General features: G+C 49.5%; 1 protein-coding gene across 1 annotated transcript in view; it reads left to right on the forward strand.

Annotated features, from left to right (window-relative positions):
- The window catches only part of MTSS2 (MTSS I-BAR domain containing 2), a 116,478-nt gene that overhangs the window by 76,396 nt on the left and 19,532 nt on the right, over positions 1-20,550 (forward strand). The window contains exons 5-8 of the mRNA XM_084812335.1: positions 9,801-9,892; positions 10,273-10,347; positions 17,196-17,353; positions 19,967-20,074. Of these exons, the coding sequence (XP_084668461.1) occupies positions 9,801-9,892; positions 10,273-10,347; positions 17,196-17,353; positions 19,967-20,074 (433 nt within the window). The remainder of the gene's footprint in view (positions 1-9,800; positions 9,893-10,272; positions 10,348-17,195; positions 17,354-19,966; positions 20,075-20,550) is intronic.

Raw genomic sequence — 20,550 nt, forward strand, 5'->3', positions numbered from 1 at the left:
AAGCCCAGGGACAGACTGACAGGCGGGCAGACATGAGGCGCCTTGGCCTGCACAGAGGGAAAGGGCTGGAATTGCCTCCCTTTGCTAGCGCTCTGGAGTCAGCAGCGGCAGCGCCTGCTGCCGCCTCCACTTCCCCTCCTCCTCCCCCTCTGCCTCCCTCCCATAAACATGCAGGAAAATCACACACATGGGGGACTGTTCTGAAGGGGAGACATGAATGAATCAGAGGTTGCTATTTGTTAATGGAAACAGCAAACTGCTGCATTACTCTGAAGTGGCAACTCAGTGCAGTGCCGTGACTGGGGAGGCTTGTTCCCAGCCCTGTCCATGCTCCCTTGCTGTACTGGAAGCCCTTTCTCCTTCCTGTCTGTGCATTCCTCAGCTGTAGGTATATCATGCAACTGCGAAGTTGCAGGTGTGTCGCCACTGCTAAATAGCAGCTGGCTGCCCTTTCTCCTTCTGTATTATGTATCCTTTCTTGTGCACTACATATAAACTGGCTCTCCACTATTGTGAACAAAACAGGGCTACTGATATTATGAATGGGAAAAGGAGGCTACTTATTGTGAAAGCAGCCCTAGCTGCAAATGCGGAAAAGGGGGGAGGGAGTGGCCCCACCCCTTGACCACCTCGCTGCCAGATCACAGAGGCACACCCAGGAGTGAATGCAGAGGGACGGGGCACACTGCAGGAGAGCTGCCTGGGCGCCACTTTGAGTAAAAAAATGGGGAGTAAAAGGTCTTTCCGGAAACACAGCTTTTCAAGGGGGATGCCACTAGTTGGCTGTGGATTGGCCACAATGTCTCATGTCCCTAACGACTTGAAGCCACAGCAGCATTGGGAAAAACTTCCCATTGTAGACAGGTCCCCAGGCTCCCCTTCTGAACGAGAAAGGAGGAGCGCAAAGGGGGAGTTGCTTTAAACAATGGATTGAGAGTGTTTCAAAAGGATGCTCGAATTGTAGAAATTCAAGTCATTTGCGTATTAGGGCAGCTGGTTTAGTCCAGTGGGCCAGGGACATGTTCTGTAGCCTTGAATGAGACTCTCCAGTCTGGTTTAGATGCTTACCTGGGCTGAAAATCCTGTTCCTACAGAGGAGGAGCATGTGGCCATCCCCCCCGCCCCCATGTTCATCGTGTAATATGTACTGCTCCACACATGTGGAGGACTGCTTTGTGCAAGCTCTTCCCCTACTCTTTTGAGAGGGAGGAATGGTGGGTTTAAGGCCTCTGTGCATTTCATAGAATCATCGAATAGTAGGGTTGGAAGCGGCCTACAAGGCCATCGAGTCCAACCCCCTGCTCATTGCAGGAATCCAAGTCAGAGCATCCCTGACAGATGGCTGTCCAGCCTCGTCTTGAACGCCTCCAGTGTGGGAGAGCCCACCGCCTCCCCAGGTAATTGGTTCCATTGTCGTATTGCTCTAACAGTCAGGAGGTTTTTCCTCATGTTCAGCCGGAATCTGGCTTCCTGTAACTTGAGCCCAGTATTCCGTGTCTTGCACCCTGGGATGATCAAGAAAAGATCCTGGCCTTCCTCTGTGTGACAACCTTTCAAGGACTTGAAGAGCACTATCCTGTCTCCCCTCAGTCTTCTCTTCTCAAGGCTAAACAAGCCCAGTTCTTTCAGTCTCTCTTCATAGGGCTTTGTTTCCAGTCCCCTGATCATCTTTGCTGCCCTCCTTTGAACCCTCTCCAGTTTGTCTGCATCCTTCTTAAAGTGTGGCGCCCAGAACTGGACATAGTACTCCAGATGAGGCCTAACCAGTGCTGAGTAGAGCGGGACTAGTACTTCCCAGGATTTGGAAGCTCTGCTTCTATGAATGCAGCCCAAAAGAGCATTGGCCTTTTTTGCAGCCACATCACATGGTCGGCTCATATTCAGCTAGTGATTGACAACAATTCCAATACTCTCGCTTGTTGTGTTGTTGAGCCACGTATCCCCCATCTTGTAACTGTGCATGTGGTTTCTTTTTCCTAGGTGCAGAACTTGGCATTTATCCCTATTCAATGTCATTCTGTTGTTTTCTGCCCAGCACTCCAGCCTGTCATGATCACTTTGAATTCTGTTTCTGTCTCCCAGGTTATTAGCTATCCCGCCCAATTTTGTGTGATCTGCAAATTTGATCAGCATTCCCTGCACCTCCTCCTCCAAGTCATTCATTAAAATGTTGAAGAGCACTGGGCCCAGGACTGAGCCCTGCGGTACCCCACTCGTTACCTCTCCCCAGCTTGAGAAGGTCCCATTGATAAGCACTCTTTGAGTCCGATTCTGTAGCCAACTGTGGATCCACATGATCGTTGTTTCATCTAGCCCACTTTGAGCTAGTTTGCTCATCAGGATATCATGGGGCACTTTGTCGAAAGCTTTGCTGAAGTCGAGGTATATGATGTCTACAGCATTCCCACGGTCCACAAGGGAGGTGACTTGATCAAAAAATGAGATCAGATTTGTCTGGCAGGACTTGTTCTTGACAAATCCATGTTGGCTTCGAGTAATCCTGGCATTGTTTTCAAGGTGCTTCCAGATGGATTGCTTCATCATCTGCTCCAGAATTTTCCCAGGGATTGATGTCAGACTGACTGGTCTGTAGTTCCCAGGTTCCTCCTTTTTACCCTTTTGGAAGATAGGGACCACATTAGCCCTCCTCCAGTCATCTGGCACTTCCCCCATCCTCCAGGATTTCTCAAAGAGAATAGACATTGTTTCTGAGAGTTCTTCTGCCAGTTCTTTTATTACTCTAGGATGCAGTTCATCTGGCCCTGGAGATTTGAACTCAGTCAAAGTAATCACGTGTTCCTTGACCATATGCCTATCGATCTCAAGCTGCCATCCTGCCCCTTCAGCCTGTACTTTGCCTTTGCCAGGGGGCTCCTAGACCCTCTTTTGGGAGAAGACTGAGCCAAAGTAGGAATTGAGCACTTCTGCCTTTTCCTTGCCATCTGTTATCATTTTGCCATCCTTATTTAATAGCTGAACCACCATTTCTTTCCTCTGCCTTTTACTATGCACGTAGCTGAAGAAAGCCTTTTTGTTGTTTTTAGCATCCCTCGCTAACCTCAGCTCGTTCTCAGCTTTAGCCTTCCTGACACCATCTCTGCAATTCTGTGCTACCTGCCTGTACACTTGCTTTGTTGCGTGGCCTTCCTTCCTTTGTGTCCTTTTTTTGTTTTCAGGTCATCTCTAAGTGTTTTGTGAAGCCACATTGGCTTCTTCTGTTGTCTTCTGCCTTTTTTTCTTGTTGGAATTGTTTGTAATTGTGCCTTGAGAATTTCCTTTTTTATAAACTCCCACCCATCTTGGACTCCTTTTCTTGTTAGCGTTGCTTGCCATGGGACCTTACTGATCATTGTTCTGAGCTTATTAAAATCAGCTTTCCTTGGCTACACTTGGCTTTTGCTTCCTTTAGAACCGAGAACTCAAGTACTGTTGCAGAACCCAGAGTCAGAGAGACCACGGAGTGAAGGAAAAAGAGATTCTTTATTTAACGCGCGGGCTTAAGGCTGGAATCGTTTCCAAAGAGCCAGAAGCCCCGATTTACATTAGCACATTGGTTTTATAGACATTGTGACACATATGAAACGGCTCCTCCTCCCCCTCCCGCATGGGGTTGCAGTCCTCAACATTTCTTCTCTTAGCACTATTGTTTATAATACAAGAACTGGGTTATAGGGTAGCCATGATAAGGAGAGAACAGAAGAGAACAGCAGAGAACAAGATATACAATTGTATGACCTTTGACAAGATAAGGAATTCCTGTGTCTCGTCAGCTTACAACAATATATTCAAGGGAGAAAGAGCTCAGCAAGAACATGAAGCATGAGACTGCATGAGGCTACTTAGTCTGACCCGCGATATGGCTGCTACAGTACAACATGGTCGCTTTCCCCCAGAGTTTCTGTAACTGCTACTTGATCCACTAAGTCATCTCTGTTGGTTAGGATCGAGTCAAGGATAGTCGATCCTCTAGTTCCTTCCTCCACTTTCTGTAGGAGGAAATTATCAGCAATATAAGTCAGGAATCTCTTGGAGGGGCCATGTTTTGCAGAATTTGTCTCCCAACAAATATCGGGGAAATTGAAGTCCCCCATTACTACTACATCCTGCTTCCTTGAAACCTTGGCAGTTTGCTTTTCAAAAGTTTCATCCTTGTCTTCTCCTTGATCAGGTGGCCGGTAGTAGACTCCGACCACCGTGTTCCTTTTATTCTTTGCTCCATTTATTTTGATCCAGATGCTCTCAATGGGGCTACCAAGCTCATCCTCCTGTATTTCTGTGCAGAGATATGTATTTTTAAGATATAGTGCAACTCCACCTCCCTTTCTGTTCCTCCTGTTCTTTTTGAACAAGTTATATCCTTCAATTGCTATATTCCAGTCATGGGAGTCATCCCACCAAGTTTCAGTTACACCTATCAAATCGTAATTTCCCTCTTGTATTAAGAGTTCAAGTTTGTTCTGTTTGTTTCCCATACTCTGGGCATTAGTGTATAGACATTGAAGACCATGTGCTTTATAGCCTGGTTTTCTTCCTACATGTTTCTTAAGACTTATTGGGCGCTATTAGAGCTGTTCTCTCCATTGTGGGGCATGAGCCTTCATCCATTCTTACCCCCAACTTTACGTCTCCCTGTCCTGTAGGATTCAGTTTAAAGCCCTCCTGATGAAGTTCTTCATGCTGTGGCCAAACATTCGTCCCAGCCTTTGTGAGGTGCAACCCGTCCCTTGCCAACAGCCCATCTCCCAGGAAGTATAGCCCGTGGTCCCAGAATCCAAATCCCTCGCGCTGGCACCACTGTGAAAGATTTTCTGTTGCCTATATCACGTTACGAGTGTGGTAGAGGGGGTGCAAATGTCCACTACGGGAACAGGATCTGTAGTCCACATATGCATCTGAGCTGACCCTGAGCTGTCCCCCTCTGGAATAACAGTGGCCTGATTTGCGAGGTCCTAGAAGAGGAAATGCGCTACAAAGGAAATTAAACCGTAGGAGCCTAGAGAGGTGTATAAAAACAGCCTCACCGTTCTGGAAAGCACCCTCACCAGGATGTTGTCACATGTACAGTCTTCTCTCAAGAATCAGGCCTGGGGAGCGGGCAGGCAAGTCCTGCCCGTGCAAACCAGAAGAGGCTGTGCAGAGTACAGATTGGCTGTGTGCTTGTGACATCACAAAAAACACTTCCTCCTCTCCCCCACCACCCCAGCTTTCCAGAGCAGATTTCAGCTTAATAACCACTGATTATGTGTGGTTTCATATGGTTATGTAAGTGAGAGGTGTACAAATGAATCACTGCTTTACAGAACGCCCCCTGTGAAAAGGCAGAGAGCCCACAGACCTGGGGTCTCCAACATGGTGCCTGTTGGTGTCATTATGCCTACAGATGCCTCTCTTGGTGCCCTCCAGCCTCCTTGCCCCTCCTGGTTTTAATTTTATGTCTCAAGTTGTTTTTAAATTATTATTTTTAACTGGGAGTCTGGCATCCTGCAAAGTGAAGGGCTGCCCTCCAGCACGTCCAGCACTCCAAGGAGTGGCTTTATGTTTTGGAGCTCAGACCCCACCTCTGCCTTGGACAAGGTACTTTTCTTTTAGTCTCACCAGTTTGCCTTCTGAGAAATGAGTGTTCTGTGACCAGCCAAGCTCACCATGGCAGCCATTTTGTTAATGACCAAGCCCCAGTGGCAGCCATTTTGAGAGAACCTCAAAATTCCAAATGTGCCCATTGAACCAAAAAGATTAGCCCCCCCCCCCCGATGTGTGGTGGGAAGGGCCAAACCAGCACATGGGTGGAAGATGTACTGCTTTGACTGTAGCAAACTCTAACTGTAGTGAAGTCAGCAAATATTCAAGCCATGGACATCACCGGATGGTCAACATCGAAACCAGATTGATTATGTCCTCTGCAGCCAAAGATGGAGAAGCTCTATACAGTCAGTAAAAACAAGGCCTGGAGCTGACTGTGGCTCAGATCATGAGCTGCTTCTTGCAAAATTTCAGGTTAAATTGAAGAACGTAGGGAAAACACTAAACCATTCAGGTATGACCTAAATCATATCCCTTATGAATATACAGTGGAGGTGAGGAATAGATTTCAGGGATTAGACCTGATAGACAGAGTGCCTGAGGAATGATGGACAGAGGTCCGTAACATTGTTCAGGAGGCAGCAACGAAATCCATCCCAAAGAAGAAGAAATGCAAGAAAGCCAAGTGGCTGTCTGATGAGGCTTTACAAGTAGCTGAGGAAAGAAGGGAAGCGAGAAGCAAGGGAGAAAGGGGAAGATATATCCAACTGAATGCAGAGTTCCAGAGAATAGCAAGGAGAGACAAGAAGGCCTTCTTAAATGAACAATGCAAAGAAATCGAGGAAAACAACAGAATGGGAAAGACTAGAGATCTCTTCAAGAAAATCGGAGATCTCAAGGGAACGTTTTGTGCAAAGACGGGCATGATAAAGGACAAAGAAGGCAGGGACCTAACAGAAGCAGATGAGATTAAGAAGAGGTGGCAAGAATACACAGAAGAACTATACAGGAAAGATCTGAATGTCCCTGATAGCCATGATAGTGCAGTCACTGAACTTGAGCCGGACATCCTTGAGAGTGAAGTCAAGTGGGCCTTAGGAAGCATTAGTAACAACAAAGCTAGCAGAGATGACAGGCTTCCAGCTGAGCTATTTAAAATCCTAAAAGATGATGCTGTTAAAGTGCTGCATTCAATATGCCAACAAATTTGGAACACTCAACAATGGCCACAAGACTGGAAAAGGTCAGTTTACATTCCAGTTCCAAAGAGTGTTCAAACTACCGTATAATTGCCCTCATTTCACATGCCAGCAAGGTGATGCTTAAAATCCTACAAGCTAGGCTTCAGTAGTATGCGAACTGAGAACTACCGGAAGTACAAGCTGGGTTTCGAAGAGGCAGACGAACTAGAGATCAAATCGCCAACATTCGCTGCATCATGGAGAAAGCAAGAGAATTCCAGAAAAACGTCTATTTCTGCTTCATTGACTACGCTAAAGCCTTTGATTGTGTGGATCACAACAAACTGTGGCCAATTCTGAAAGAGATGGGGGTACCAGCCCACCTTACCTGTCTCCTGAGAAACCTGTACGAGGGTCAAGAAGCAACAGTAAGAACCAGATATGGAACAACCGATTGGTTCAAAATTGAGAGAGGAGTATGACAAGGCTGCATATTGTCACCCTGCTTATTTAACTTATATGCAGAGTACATCATGAGAAACGCCGGGTTGGATGAATCACAGGTCGGAATTAAGATTGCCGGGAGAATTATCAACAACCTCCGATATGCAGATGATACCACCCTAATGGCAGAAAGTGAAGAGGATCTAAAGAGCCTCTTGTAGAGGTTGAAACTGGAGCTGGTTTGAAACTCAACATTAAAAAAACTAAGATCATGGCATCTGGCCCCATCAGTTCCTGGCATATAGAAGGGGAAGAAATGGAAGCAGTGACAGATTTTACTTTCTTGGGCTCCAAGATCACCGCAGACGGTGAGTGTAGCCATGAAATTAAAAGACGCTTGCTCCTTGGGAGGAAAGCTATGGCAAACCTAGACAGCATAGTAAGAAGCAGAGACATCACTTTGCTGACAAAGGTCCATCTAATCAAAGCTATGGTTTTCCCAGTAGTAACGTATGGCTGTGAGAGCTGGACTATAAGGAAAGCTGAGCGCCAAAGAATCGATGCTTTCGAACTGTGGTGCCGGAGAAGACTCTTACGAGTCCCCTGGACTGCAAGGAGGTCAAATCAGTCCATCCTAAAAGAAATCAACCCTGACTGCTCATTGGAAGGACGGATACTGAAGCTGAAGCTCAAATATTTTGGCCACCTAATGCGAAGAGAAAACTCTCTGGAAACTCTCCTTTTGAGTTTCCTGAAGAGAAACTCTCCAGGAAACTCTCCCTGATGCTGGGAAAGACTGAAGACAAAAGGAGAAGGGGACAGCAGAGGATGAGGTGGCTAGACAGCATCACCGATGCAATGAATACAGACTTGAGCACGCTCTGGGAGAGAGCGGAGGACAGGAAGGCCTGGCGTGCTGTGGTCCATGGGGTCACGAAGAGTCGGACACGACTGAACGACTGAACAACAACAGGTGGTTATCCATTGGGGTTCATGCTACAACAGAGGCAGAAGTCTAAATCCAGGCAGAAATCGAGACACCATCAGTCAGTCAGTCAAAAAAGATCAGGCAACAGCAGGAGTGGCCACAATAACAAGCCAGAGGCCGAACACAGTAAATCAGTTGGGTACGTTACACAGTCCAGAAGCAGAGTTATTCAGCAATCCAAAAGATCAGGAAAGGGAGCATCTATCCACGGGGCACAGTTCAGGAGGCAAGGTGCACAGCACAAGGGCTGGATGGACAATGTTGTTCCAACACTGGCTGGGCTTCCAGTGATGCTTTTAAGCCCAGCACCTGCTGGACCCACCCAGAGCTCAGCTGCAGTTATCAAAGCTCCCTTTCCAGAGCCTTACTCCCAAGGAGTCGATTTCTCCTGAGGAGACCTTCGCACAGGAGCCCTGCTAGCCTGTCACTTGAGGGGATGATGCTCCCGGGGGCCAGGGGTGCTCAGCGTCTGCCTCAGGGGCAGAGTCCCTTTCTGCTGACAGGGACGGCCTGCAGCCACCTCCCCCGGGGCTCAGACCTGTGGGTCTGGCAGCAGTCCCTGCCCTGGGGTGCCCCGGGCTTCTGGGCCTCTCGCCCCTCCTCCGGGAGGGCTCCTCCAGTGGGGATGGCAGAAGAGGGAAGGCAGAGCAGCACTGGCAGGCTCTGCCTTCGGAGGCAACGCACGCACCGGCTCAGCCTCCCCCAACCCGGCGCCCTCCAGATGTGTTGGACTACAAGTCACGGCACTCCTGACTTGGCCATGCTAGTTGGGCCAATGGGAGTGGAAGTTCGAATGCCTGGAGGGCAGCAGTTGAGCGCGGCTGTTCTGCACCCAGGGCCTTCACGCAGCAATGGAGGAGGATAGGAAGGGGAGGTCGGCAGACTGCTGGTGAGCGGAAGCTCGAGCAGCAGCAGCAGCTGGGGCTGGCTCCGGGCAAGGGACATGGTGGCCTAAAGCGGAGCAGGCAGTGCAGGCCTCAGCGCCACAAGGGTTTGATGCTGCTGCCTCTATTGTCCTTCAGCTGAATCGTGCTTGGTAAGCCTCTCAGAACCCTTAGATCAGATACACCTTCTCCCAAGCTAGCTGCATCTTCGGGGCTAATTAGTTTGCTTATTTTTGCAGATTTCAACTTGTTTTATACAGAATATTAAAAACGTCCCTCCAGTTTATGACTATTGGGGCAGTTTTCATCCATTCCAGCCTTCCCCAATGGCCATGCTGGGGTATATGGGTGTCATCTGGGGTATATAGGAAGTAGATCCTGCCTTCCATATTGGCTTCCACCTCTGTCCATTTTCAGCACCTTTATATATTAGGTTTGGGGTATATCTTCTAAAAAGCTTTTTGTCCTTAGTTGGAGTGGATTGCCACGAGTTTTTAAAACTTGCGTGTTCCTGCATAGGAGCCACAAAAATGGAACTTCTGGTTACGTGTGTTCCTCTGCTCAACTGTAACTGCTAACAGTGCAGTCCTATACATGCCCAATCAGAAGTAAGTTTTATGCACCATGGCTTGAGGGGGAGGGCACAATCTGCTGCTCTGCCTCAGGCACAAACATACCTTGGGCCAGCCCTGATAAGTGGATCTGCCTGAAAACATTGCGCATTTGGGACTTTTTGCAAAGACTCCTCTGAGTCTTTCTCTTTCGGTGTTTCTCCTGTTGCAGTGCCCTGATGGAGAGTCTGATCAACCCCCTGCAGGACAGGATTGAGGACTGGAAGAAAACCGCTAACCAGCTTGACAAAGACCACGCAAAAGGTACAGCTGAGGAACGCAGAGCAGCTGTGTCTGAGCTGGGGGTGGGGGTGGGGGGAGCCTGGAAGGGCAAGCCATGAATGAGACAGCCACCATCTTAGAGGAGAGCAGGAAAGGGAAGGCAGTCCGGACTCCGGTGGGAGCTCCTTGGAGCAATTGCCTGCTTTTTCTCCTCATATTTTGTGGGAGACCCCTGGCACCCTTGCCAATCTGCATGTCTTCAGAGCTGCAGGAGACCCATGGCCTGGCAGGAATTGGACTTTGGGCAGGTGAGGCAGACAGCAGGCGAAGCTTCAGGAACATTCTGTGCATGGAGGGAGGGAAAGAGCAGGGCAGTACAGATGGCTGCAGCTTGGCTGCTCTCCTGGTTCCTGTCTCCATAGAATACAAACGAGCCCGTCATGAGATAAAGAAGAAGTCCTCTGACACGCTGAAGCTTCAGAAGAAAGCCCGCAAAGGTAAGTTGTGCACCGGGAACTCCTCCTGCCTGCTGGTGTTGGCATCTGGCACTTGACGGAGCTCCTGGATTTGCTCAGTTGCACTCTTGTTTTCACTTGATCAGCTGTCAGTGATGCTGCAGCAAACAGCATCTCCCTTAACAGTGAATGTTTCGCACAGCACGTGATGGGCTGGAGGGAACAAGGAGCATTGGGATCTTGAAATTTCGCAGAGCAGGGCTCAGTGAAATGAAAGGTTGCTTTGTTGGCTGCCACATGCAAGGCGGATTGGATCTATAGTATTTTGTTTGGGCCAGAGGCCTTTATCGGGGTGGGGGGGGTGGCAAAGCTGAATTTTCTTTCTTCTCAGGGAATTCCCTCCTTTGCCCTGTTGCTACCCACTCTCTGGGGAAGGAAATCAGAGCTCAGCCATTCTCACTCCTGCTTCTTACACTAAGGAGATGACCTTAACAGATGTGTGCGTGTTGGGAAGCTGGCAATTATTTTGCTGTCTTTTCTGGGGCAGGGGGATTTTACCTGGTAAGGGCTGAGGGGTGGTGTGGGTCTCAGTCTGGGTGAGAAGATGGCTCTGTGCATCGGCCTGTCTTTCACACATTCTTCTCTTTCTTCCTTATTCTCTCTCTCCTTTCCTCCCTTCCACATCCTTCCTGTAGAACTACTTGGTAAGTCAAATGTTGCCAACCCAGCTTCATCCAGGCATCCCTCCCCCCTCCATGGCCTTTGCTTTTCTTATCTGTAAATCTCCGTCCCTTCTTCCCTCCCACACTCTGCCCTGGTTGGGCTTGAAATGAAACCTAAACCTCAAGTAGTTGTGACACAGTGGTGCACCAGCAGGGGCTTTTTAAGCTGAAGGGCAGGCTGAGGTTTAGGTCCAGCTTTGTTCTGCTCCCAGTCCCAACGCTGGAGGCCAGGAGGAGCTGCTGTGTTCCATCTGCACCTTGGTGATGATCGCAGGGTATTGAATTTGTGCAGCAAGATGTATGGGGCAGACACTTAATGTGTCAGGAACCCAAATCTTATGCCTGCAACTGCTTCACAGACATGATCACGATAAGCCTTGGAACAACCCAGTGAATAGGCCGGCACTCTTATCCCTCCATTTCAGGCGGAGGAAGAAGTTCTTGCCCAAGGCCATCTGATCAGCCCAGATTGAAGACTTGAGAAACAGTTCCCAGTTCTCATCCTCTCTCCACTGGCAAGCAAGATTTCATGCAGGATTAGTGTGCATCCATGCTACCTCCCCTCACTGGATCGGCCCAACCATAGAGGTAAAATAGGCAACTGCCAGAGGTGCTGAAACCTTGAGGGCTTTTGCCTCACCTATGTAAGTGTCATGAAGAAAGAGAGCATCTGCCCTTTGGAGGAATTGTCCAGAGGCAACTGAGCAGCTTGTGAGCTGGCTGGTACTCCCTGCTTTCCCAAGGCTTTCAGGTCTGGATCAGTTGCCTTGGCTAGAAGCACTTGCATGATGGATGTTAAAATGCAGCCGAGAAAATCATGCACCTTTTGATCATTTAGCGTGCTGTTATTGTTCTGCTGCTGTGTGCAATCCACCTGGGCAGCAAAACGCCCTGCACTTCCTCGGCTCAGTCCAAATACGCCCTGCTGCTCTTTTCCTTGCCCCCTCCCCCAGGGTACTGCAGTAGCTAGGCAAGTGTTAAGCTTGGATGTCCACATCCACCTAGGTGGCCTAGGAAAGTCACCATCTTTCAGTCTCACATCCCTCCCATGGTTGCTGTGAAGCTCTTTTGAAAACAACCACCACCCCAGTGCTGATAAGAACCATGCAAGTTCTGTTCACACAGTGGCCAACCAGATGCCCCAGCGGGAAGCCCACAAGTAGGACAGAAGTGCAATAGCGCCATCGCACTCATGTTCCCCAGCTACTAGTATACAGAGGCATACTGCCTCTGTTCCTGGCACTCTGATGCATCTTGAAAGAAACGTCTGCTACAATCAGTCCTTTGGGAAAACTGTATTCAAGACTGAACTCCCTTTGGCTGCAGAAGGCTTAAGGGAAAGAGGACCCAGGGTGCAGTGTTAGAGCTCATGCTCTGCGCAGAGCAGGCGTGGAGCCATCTCCAGTCCATAGGAATTCAGAAACAGAGAGACCCCACTCTGGGCCTGAGGCTCTGGTGATGGCTGCCAAAACAGTCCATGCCAGGGTAGAAGGGTGGCTGTAAAGCAGCTTCATGTGTTCAGTTCTAATTTGCAAAAGGAAAATCAAAGATGACATTCAAAGCACATGTTTCCCATCCATTCAAAATAAAGTTGAATATTCTAACATACCCAGGCTGGCCTGATCTTTTGTTCTGGAGGGGCCACGCTGCAACCACTGGCTGAATCTTGTGGGAAATCCAACCTCCCACCCATATGGGAGAGCCACCACATGCCCAGATATTTAAGAGCCCGCACAGCTTTCAGCTAGGTTTCAAAACTTGATGCTGGTGCAGGTCAGATGTGACTGGTCCTCACCCCACCCCCCAGGTGGTACACCTAGGTGGCTCTCATTCTACTGAGGTGTGTACCTTTAGGTAAGTAGTTTATATATGGGTGTCTCACCTCCTAACCATGAACAATAAAGGCATATAGAATAGTCACATCTGGGTTTCATTTCAGGCCTCATCAACACCATTATAGGACCCTGACCCCATCTTTCTCTTTCTGTGTCTCTGCTGTGCCTTTCCAGAATAGCTTGGGGGCCAATACTGAGATCCATTCAGATTGAACCCAGATCCCTCCCAAGAGAGTGACAGCACTGAATGAGGGGAAATCACCTTAAGGTGGGGTTGGATGCATCAGTTCATCAAACTGAAGGGGTGGTGGGTGGCTTGGACCCCCATTTTTAAAAGGCCGCCCCTGGCTCTTCCCAAGCATGATAAACAGCCTCTCTGCAGGGTGGTCTAACTTCCATCTCCCACAAGGACCTGGTTTGGGCTTGATTGTTACACTTCACCGTAGTTATTTCTCCCTTGAACTGTATAGGTCCCTCTGCATCGGCTTCTTTTCTGCTGCCAAGCAGAGCGTCAGGATCTCAGCCTTGGCTCCCCCACATTCTGTGGCTCATTGTCTCAATTGCTTGGTTATTTGTTGACTTTTCCGTGGAAACCCACCATTCTTCCAGTCCCGCATTCCTCCCCACACTGGTAGTTCCACCCACCTGGCTGCTCAGTCATTTCGCTTTACCTTCTTTGCATGTGGGCTGGTGGTGGTGGTGGTGGGAGGCTTGCTGGAATGGCAGCAGGGCCAGCCCGTGTCCTCCTGCTGCGGCTTCACAAGGGTGGTCTTCCGTGCTGGCATGTGAATCCCTCCGAACACTGGACCAAGCGTTCCATATTGAGATCTGCCCTTACCGTGGATGGCAGCTGCTCCACCTCTGTTGGGAATAGCCAGTGTGCCACTGGCAGCTCTTGGCATGGGAGGCTCAGGAGGAGCCCCGCCTCATGGGCTCTCTTTGGCGTCTGTGCTTTTGCACAGCTTTTGAGGTCTCTGTGTATGTGTGTGTGTAACCCCCTTTTTTCTGCCAGCAATACTGTGGGGTGGTGAAAGCCATGGGGCCTGGGTTCATACAGTAGTGGGATAGGTGAGGGAGAAAAGCGCTGACCACAAACTCACGTGCAGTGCCTCCAGCCCACCAGGACCCCTGTTCCCTGGAAAGGAGTTGGGGGAAAACAAGTGAGCAACTTGCAAAACAAGAACTAGGCTTTATTTGACAAGGAATGGGGACGGGACTAAGCAAACATTCCAATTAATAACTGATTTAAAGTCTCTAAAGCACTGGAAGGAAGGGAGTCCAGGGGATTTCTTAAAACCTGCCTCGCGTCCAGGGCTCGGAGGCAGCTGTCTGAGCCTTCGGTTAGTGGCTGTTGGTGGTGGGGCCGCTGTTGATGGGTCTCTGGCTCAGAAGCAGAGGGCTGCTGCTGCTGCTCTCTTTCCTGATTTTACCTCAGCCTCCTCAGGACTTTTTTCCCTGTCTCTGTCTCTGCCTCTTCACGGTTTCTTCTTCAGAACCTTCCTTTGAAAATCTCTTTCTCCTCCTCCTCCTCCAAATCTCTCTTCACAGTCCCCTCAGAAGATCCTCACAGTGGCTCATAGGGTCAAAAAAGGTTGAGATGCTACCATTCCACCAGAGTCTACACTCCACGGGGCTGCCTGGGCCCCATCTGCGTGAGCCATTCACTCTGGGGCTGCTGCCATCCGAGGACCTTCGGGACGTATGACGCAGTCGCCACTTTGCAGCCTGACCGTGGTTTTCACAGGGAAAATGCAGATTTCCGCAGAGGCATTTTGCTGTGATTTTTTAGCTTGCTGCAGGGTTACCGCGGTTGCTGAGCTACCTGTCCCTTCCTCAAACTGACTTCGGAGTTTGTGGTGGGCATGGGGTAGGCGTGCTTAGTGATTGCGTCACTCTGTGATGCCTTTTCACTCCTCCCCATTCCTCCCTGTTAGTTTGCAGCTTTGCAGTAACAGAGAGATATCCATTTTGGAATGATGGGTAGGCATGTACCCCTCACGTGGGCACGCCCCTTCGCCATGAAGAGAGTTACCGTGCCAAACAGTTGGCATGGTAACGAAGGAGCAGACTACCCACATCTCACCAGAGAGGAACTGACAGACACAAAAGAACCCCTAAAATACAAAACAGCTACTAAATCCCGAAGTGTCACCTCCCCACCCCCACATGGGTGCGCCCATTTGAATATGGTAAAAAAAAAGGGCAGCACGACTGCCGCAGTTTACTTCGCTTTAATGAAGTGAAACTGTGTCAGGGCACAGCGGGGTTTTCCATTGGAGAAGTCCACAGTAAATCGCGCGTGTCCCCCGCAGAAGCGAATTCTCAGTTGTAGTGCTGTGCAGTTACGACGGAGTGAATGTTGGAAGCGGTGCTGTGCAGATGGCCCCCTGGATAGTTTTGCCTCAAGATTTCTGCCCCCATATTGCTCATGATGCAGCTTTCCCAGCAACTGTCACCCAAATTCGCCTCTGGTATAACTGTAAGGCAGCCCCCCCATGCTGGCTGGGAATGATGGGAGTTGTAGTCCCAACACATCTGGAGGGCACCAGGTTGGGGAAGACTGCTCTAAGGGCTGCACTTAGAGGGTGAATTTGGACTTCTCGTTTTGAATTAAGTTGTTGGGAATGGGAATGGGATAGGGTTCAGGTTGAGAAGAGGGGTTGTAATTGTAGAGAAGAGGGATGAGAAGAGGAGTTGTAACTGCAGAGAGGCCATAGCTCGGGGTAGAGCACCTTCTTTGCATGCAGAAGGTCCCAGAATCCTTCCTGAAACCCTGCAGAGCCACTGCTGCCAGTCAGTACTGGGCTAGAAGGACCATGGTCTGACTCGGTATAAGGCAGCTCCCTTTGTTCCTAAAATAGAGATGAATCCAGCTGCTACAGGTTTATCTTTACTGCATAAACTCGGAAGGAGGAAGAAGAGGCAAACTGTCACCCCTTGATTCTGGATGCTCCAGAAGACTATGGTTCTATATGGGACTAATAACATAGGCTTGGTGCTGGACCCAGTTGAGTTAACTGGGACTCCATTTGCTGATGTCAAAGAGGAGAATCCAAAGATTCAGAAAAAGCCAAATCTAGACACAGATCTGGCTGCACCCAGAAAAGGCAAAAATTCTGCACAAGAGAAGACCCCAGAAGACGCCAAACTTCTCTGTGACCCGCTCAGAGTTTTGGTTTTCTTCTCCTTGCAACTCATTCTGACAAGGACAACATACGTCTAATGTAGAATCTAATTATTACCAAGAGTGTGCTGGGCATGCTATGACACACGGGTACCAGGATGTCAGTTTTGGTTGCATTATGAAATCACTGAGGGCAAATGAAGTCAACTGAGAGAGGAGGCATGAGGGGGTAATATTTGTTCAATCAGTCTTGAAACTGCATTGAAAAGGGGTAGATGTGTGTGTTCAGTGGTGCAGGAAAATAACAGGGCTTTGATTTAGCCCTGTTTACAAATGTAGGTCACTAAAATAAGAACTACAGGATGGAACTACAGGATGGAAAATAAGAACTACAGGATCCATTCCATGTCTGTGCTTGAAGAGTGGTATGTGAAGTCTCTGGCAGGAGAAGAAAGTGTATCATTAGGGAAGTACTATGCATATGTATATTAATATACACATTTGCAATATTTGCAGCAAAATTTGCAGCAATATCCGCCAGTCTAAAATTGGATCTGTCATGAATTATCGAAGTGACAAAGACTGGATAGGGTTAAAGACTGCTAGTACTTGGGTTCACTATCTGGGGGGTTGGCATTTTTTTCCCCACGCTACGAATACATTGAACATGTTCAGTGCAGGGCACACATAATACCGCTTTTGGTTCTTGGGAGTTACGCAGTTATTTTTCGACATTATGCTATGAACAGAAGATGGTTTTAAACCGATTTTAATGTCGTAACTGAGTAGCGGAATACAGGGATTTGCAGTTTAGTGAGGGTGCTACAGACTTTGTAGTAGATCTCTATGGCCAACAGTCATGCCTTGGAGCCCTGCCCCTCTCTCTGCACCCCTTAGCCTGCCCCTCTACTCCCTTTGTGCTTGCTGTGCTTGCTCTCTTCAGTAGAGAAAACCCTTCATTGCAGATCTCAGGACACATCATAAGTTACAACAGTAGATACAGGGAGATTTGCTTGTGTTTAGGCTGCAGCAGCATTCTTGCCAAGAGCTACCCGGTTATCCGCAACACAGACACCAATACCCATGGTGGGAGAGGCCAAGTCTGTTCAAGGGGGCTTGGGGGTCTAGGAGATGAGGGTCTTAGGACTGGGCTCAGGGATTGGTGGGTGAAGAGGAGGTGATGTTTCTATCTTGCTCTCACTTTTGCAGGTAAGGGGGACCTGCAGCCTCAGCTTGATAATGCGCTCCAAGATGTCAACGACATGTACCTCCTCTTGGAGGAAACCGAAAAACAGGCTGTCCGCAAGGCGCTCATTGAGGAGCGGGGACGGTTCTGCACCTTCATTGCTTACTTGCAGCCTGTGGTGGTACGTGCCCCTCACTCCCACCCCACCCCGCCTGTTCTGCTGTGCCAAGGTGGCAGTCAAGCCCAGAAACACTGCTCTGTGCAAGGCGGCATTTCCACGTTCAGTGCTGTAGAGCTGGTTCGTTTGCCATTACAACCATCCTTCTAGTCAGCTTCCTCATGATCTAAAACCCAGACAGCCAGAATTCAGCAATGCACAGGTTCTAGAAGCTCAGTGGCTCAGCCAGGTTTGAGGGGGAGATGGGGCTAGATGCCTTCTACCCCCCCCCCGGTTGCTCTGCAGGTGCCACCCCGCTCCCCCCCACACACACACCTCAGTGCTCTGCCTCCCTTTCCCCTGGCACGCCAGTCATTCCACTCTTCTCCAGCCACCTCCCACAGCTTACTAGGTGGCAGGAAGTGGTCCCGGCTTTCTTTTTCAGTGTTTGGGCAGGCAGGTGAAGTGCTCACAGTGGAGGCGCCAGCGCAACTGCCACCTTCATTTCCCAAGGGTGCCATTTCTGGGCACTCGGTGGAAGTTGTGTGGTGAAAGCCGTCAGGTCTGGCATGTAGCTGCCCGTGCTGGGTGCTGGTGTTGCACCTGTTTCCTGCGACAGCCGCTCATCATCTGGTCCCTCCCCCTTACCTGCAGGGATTGTGTTAGTACAAATGGGGAGACACGCAAATACGAGGTCCGGAGTGCAGCATAGAAAGGGCATAGGTTATTCTGCCACATGGCATAGTCAATACTGAGCACAGACTTTGGATGCCTTCAGCATGGTATGAACAGTTCAGGGGATGTGTGTCAGGTGCTGAATGCAACATACTTGGCACAAGCAGAACCAGGCAAAGGATGGAACCCCTGAGGACACCCAGTCCAGCTCCATGGTCCATCCAGGATCTGAAGGTCATTCAGCCCACACCTCCCAGGTCAGTGCAAGGTTTTTTCCTGCACTTGGCAAATTCCCACCTCTCATTTCTTACTGTAAACCGGAGGTGTTGTTAGGCCTCGGCAAATGGGATCTTTTGTGTCCTATGAGCCTAGGCCCTGAATCTTTTCAGTGCTTCTACGGTAAACTGAGCAACATAACAGTGCAATGTTAAATAGTCAAGAACTGATATGGCTTTAGTAGTTGCACTATCATCCCGTTGTGCCTTTCTAATCTGGATTAAATTCCTGGGTAACATAGATTAAAAACTCTTAGCACTCATCCACTGAACAGTCTGGCACTTCTTGACTCCTTCCCTTCCTGACTGTGTCTCTGTCCAGAGAAGTCTCTTTCTCTCTCATGGGAATATCACCCAGGCTGACCCACTAAGCTGCCAGTCTGTGCAGGCTGTGGTGTGTGACTCCGTGGAGAGCCTGGGTCTTGGCGTGGGGGCCTGTACACTAGGGCAAGCCCACCCCCAGCCCCAAATGTAGAGGGTCACCCCTCAGCTCTGGGTAATCCCTCCGTTCACTTCCAGTGCTGCCATTAAACTGCACCCCTTTTATTTAACATGCTCCTTTTCCCCAACAGCCATTAGGCATGAGACAAATAGATCAGAGGTGCCAGGAAAGTAAACAAAGATATAGAGTATTTTATTAAAACGAAAACCAGAAAGCTTACTCTTTACGAAGGTTGTTACTACTTTTAGACAGGGTTTCTATACTTTAACCACCAACCAGGTGTGAGAAACCCCAGTTGCTACCGCTAACCAGTGTTAAGCCAATTCCTCTGTCAAGCCCCACCCCAGTTAACTCCTGGCTGGCCTCATTCTCAGGCTGCCCAGCCTCTCCCAGAGGCGCCTCCTGGCCACTCTCCCTCAGGCAAGACTCCCCACAGCTCCTTATATCCGCTCCGGTCAGAACCCCCCAGCCAATCCACTTGGGTGTGGACGACATCCATCACCCCACCTCTGTGTGGACTTGGGACCGATGGGCTTCTTTAGAATGTTCAGTCATTCTCCAATCAGGTGGCACCAATTTCGATCCCACCTTCCCAAATAAATAGAGAGAACCTGGCTTCCTTTTCTCTTCCTAGCGGCAGCAGTAACTGCCAGTTTGTGGGCACGCCATAGTTACAGTGTGGCTCCCCTCAGGCACAAGTCCATACGTTTTTCTTTCATTCTTAACCCCTTAAGAGCCTAAGTGGCTGAAGCAAAACACAACACCTCAGTCCTGCCTCACTTTCTCCACAGGCTGGCGTTGTGTTACCGCCTCGACTGCCTTGATGGCTGGTTCAGCCCTGGCCTCCAAGCCGCTCGTCATGGTCTTTCCCAGGCGGAGAGGGAGAGAAGGGGACAAGCGCCAGCAAGGGCTGCCTTTGCAATCCGAGGTTGCCCAAATACTCATTCTCCAGAACCACAGATGTCTGTTTTTCAAAATTTGCTATTTATTTATACATTTATGTCCCGCCTTTCTTCTTCTTGCAAGGAACTGAAGGCAGCTTACATAGTCCTCCTCCTCCTCCTCCTCTCTCTATGAGCCGCGCAACAACCTTGTGAAGTAGGTTAGGCTGAGAATCGGTGCCTGGCCCAAAGTCACCCAGTGAGCTTCATGGCGGAGTAGGGACTTGAACACTGATCTCCTGTGTCCCAGTCCAACACTCTAACCAGTATGCCACACTGTCTCTGTCCCTCATCTCTTTTGCAGAACGGGGAGATCACCATGCTGGGAGAGATCACCCACCTGCAGGGCATTATTGATGATCTGGTGGTGCTGACAGCTGACCCTCACAAACTGCCGTCAGCCAGTGAGCAGGTAGGAGAGGTGAGGGCGGGCAGAGGCCAAGGTGTTTGCATTTAGATATCTGAAACCTTCAATACCAGTTCTCAGAGTGGCTGCCAACAGAAAAACACAAAACGGTCACAAGTTAAAATCCGTCATCGGCCATGCTGGCTGGCAATGATGGGAGCTGTAGTCCAGCACATCTGCAGGGTGTGAGGTTCTGGGAGGCTGAGATCCATCATGAGGGAGCCTTTCCATGGACGTGGTGCCAGGTGAACCTCTCTGCCTCTGGCCTGGTTGGGCCTCTTCCTGAGAAGGAGTTAAGTCCAGCACAGTGAACCATGCAGCTTATTGGCCGTGATGGCATGCTGCAGAGGTGGGAAGAGCATCCTGCCCCCAGCTGAAAAGGATTATTAGGGGGCCAGCTCAGACCAGTGACTTAGGAGAGGCACAATGGGAAGCCTTTGGTCAAGTACTTAGATTTTTGTGACATGTGTTTGGAATTGGGG

The sequence above is a fragment of the Heloderma suspectum genome, chromosome 8 (assembly GCF_057233095.1).
Source record: "Heloderma suspectum isolate Gila_16-S chromosome 8, 16-S_ref, whole genome shotgun sequence".
Taxonomy (NCBI): Eukaryota; Metazoa; Chordata; class Lepidosauria; order Squamata; family Helodermatidae; genus Heloderma; species Heloderma suspectum.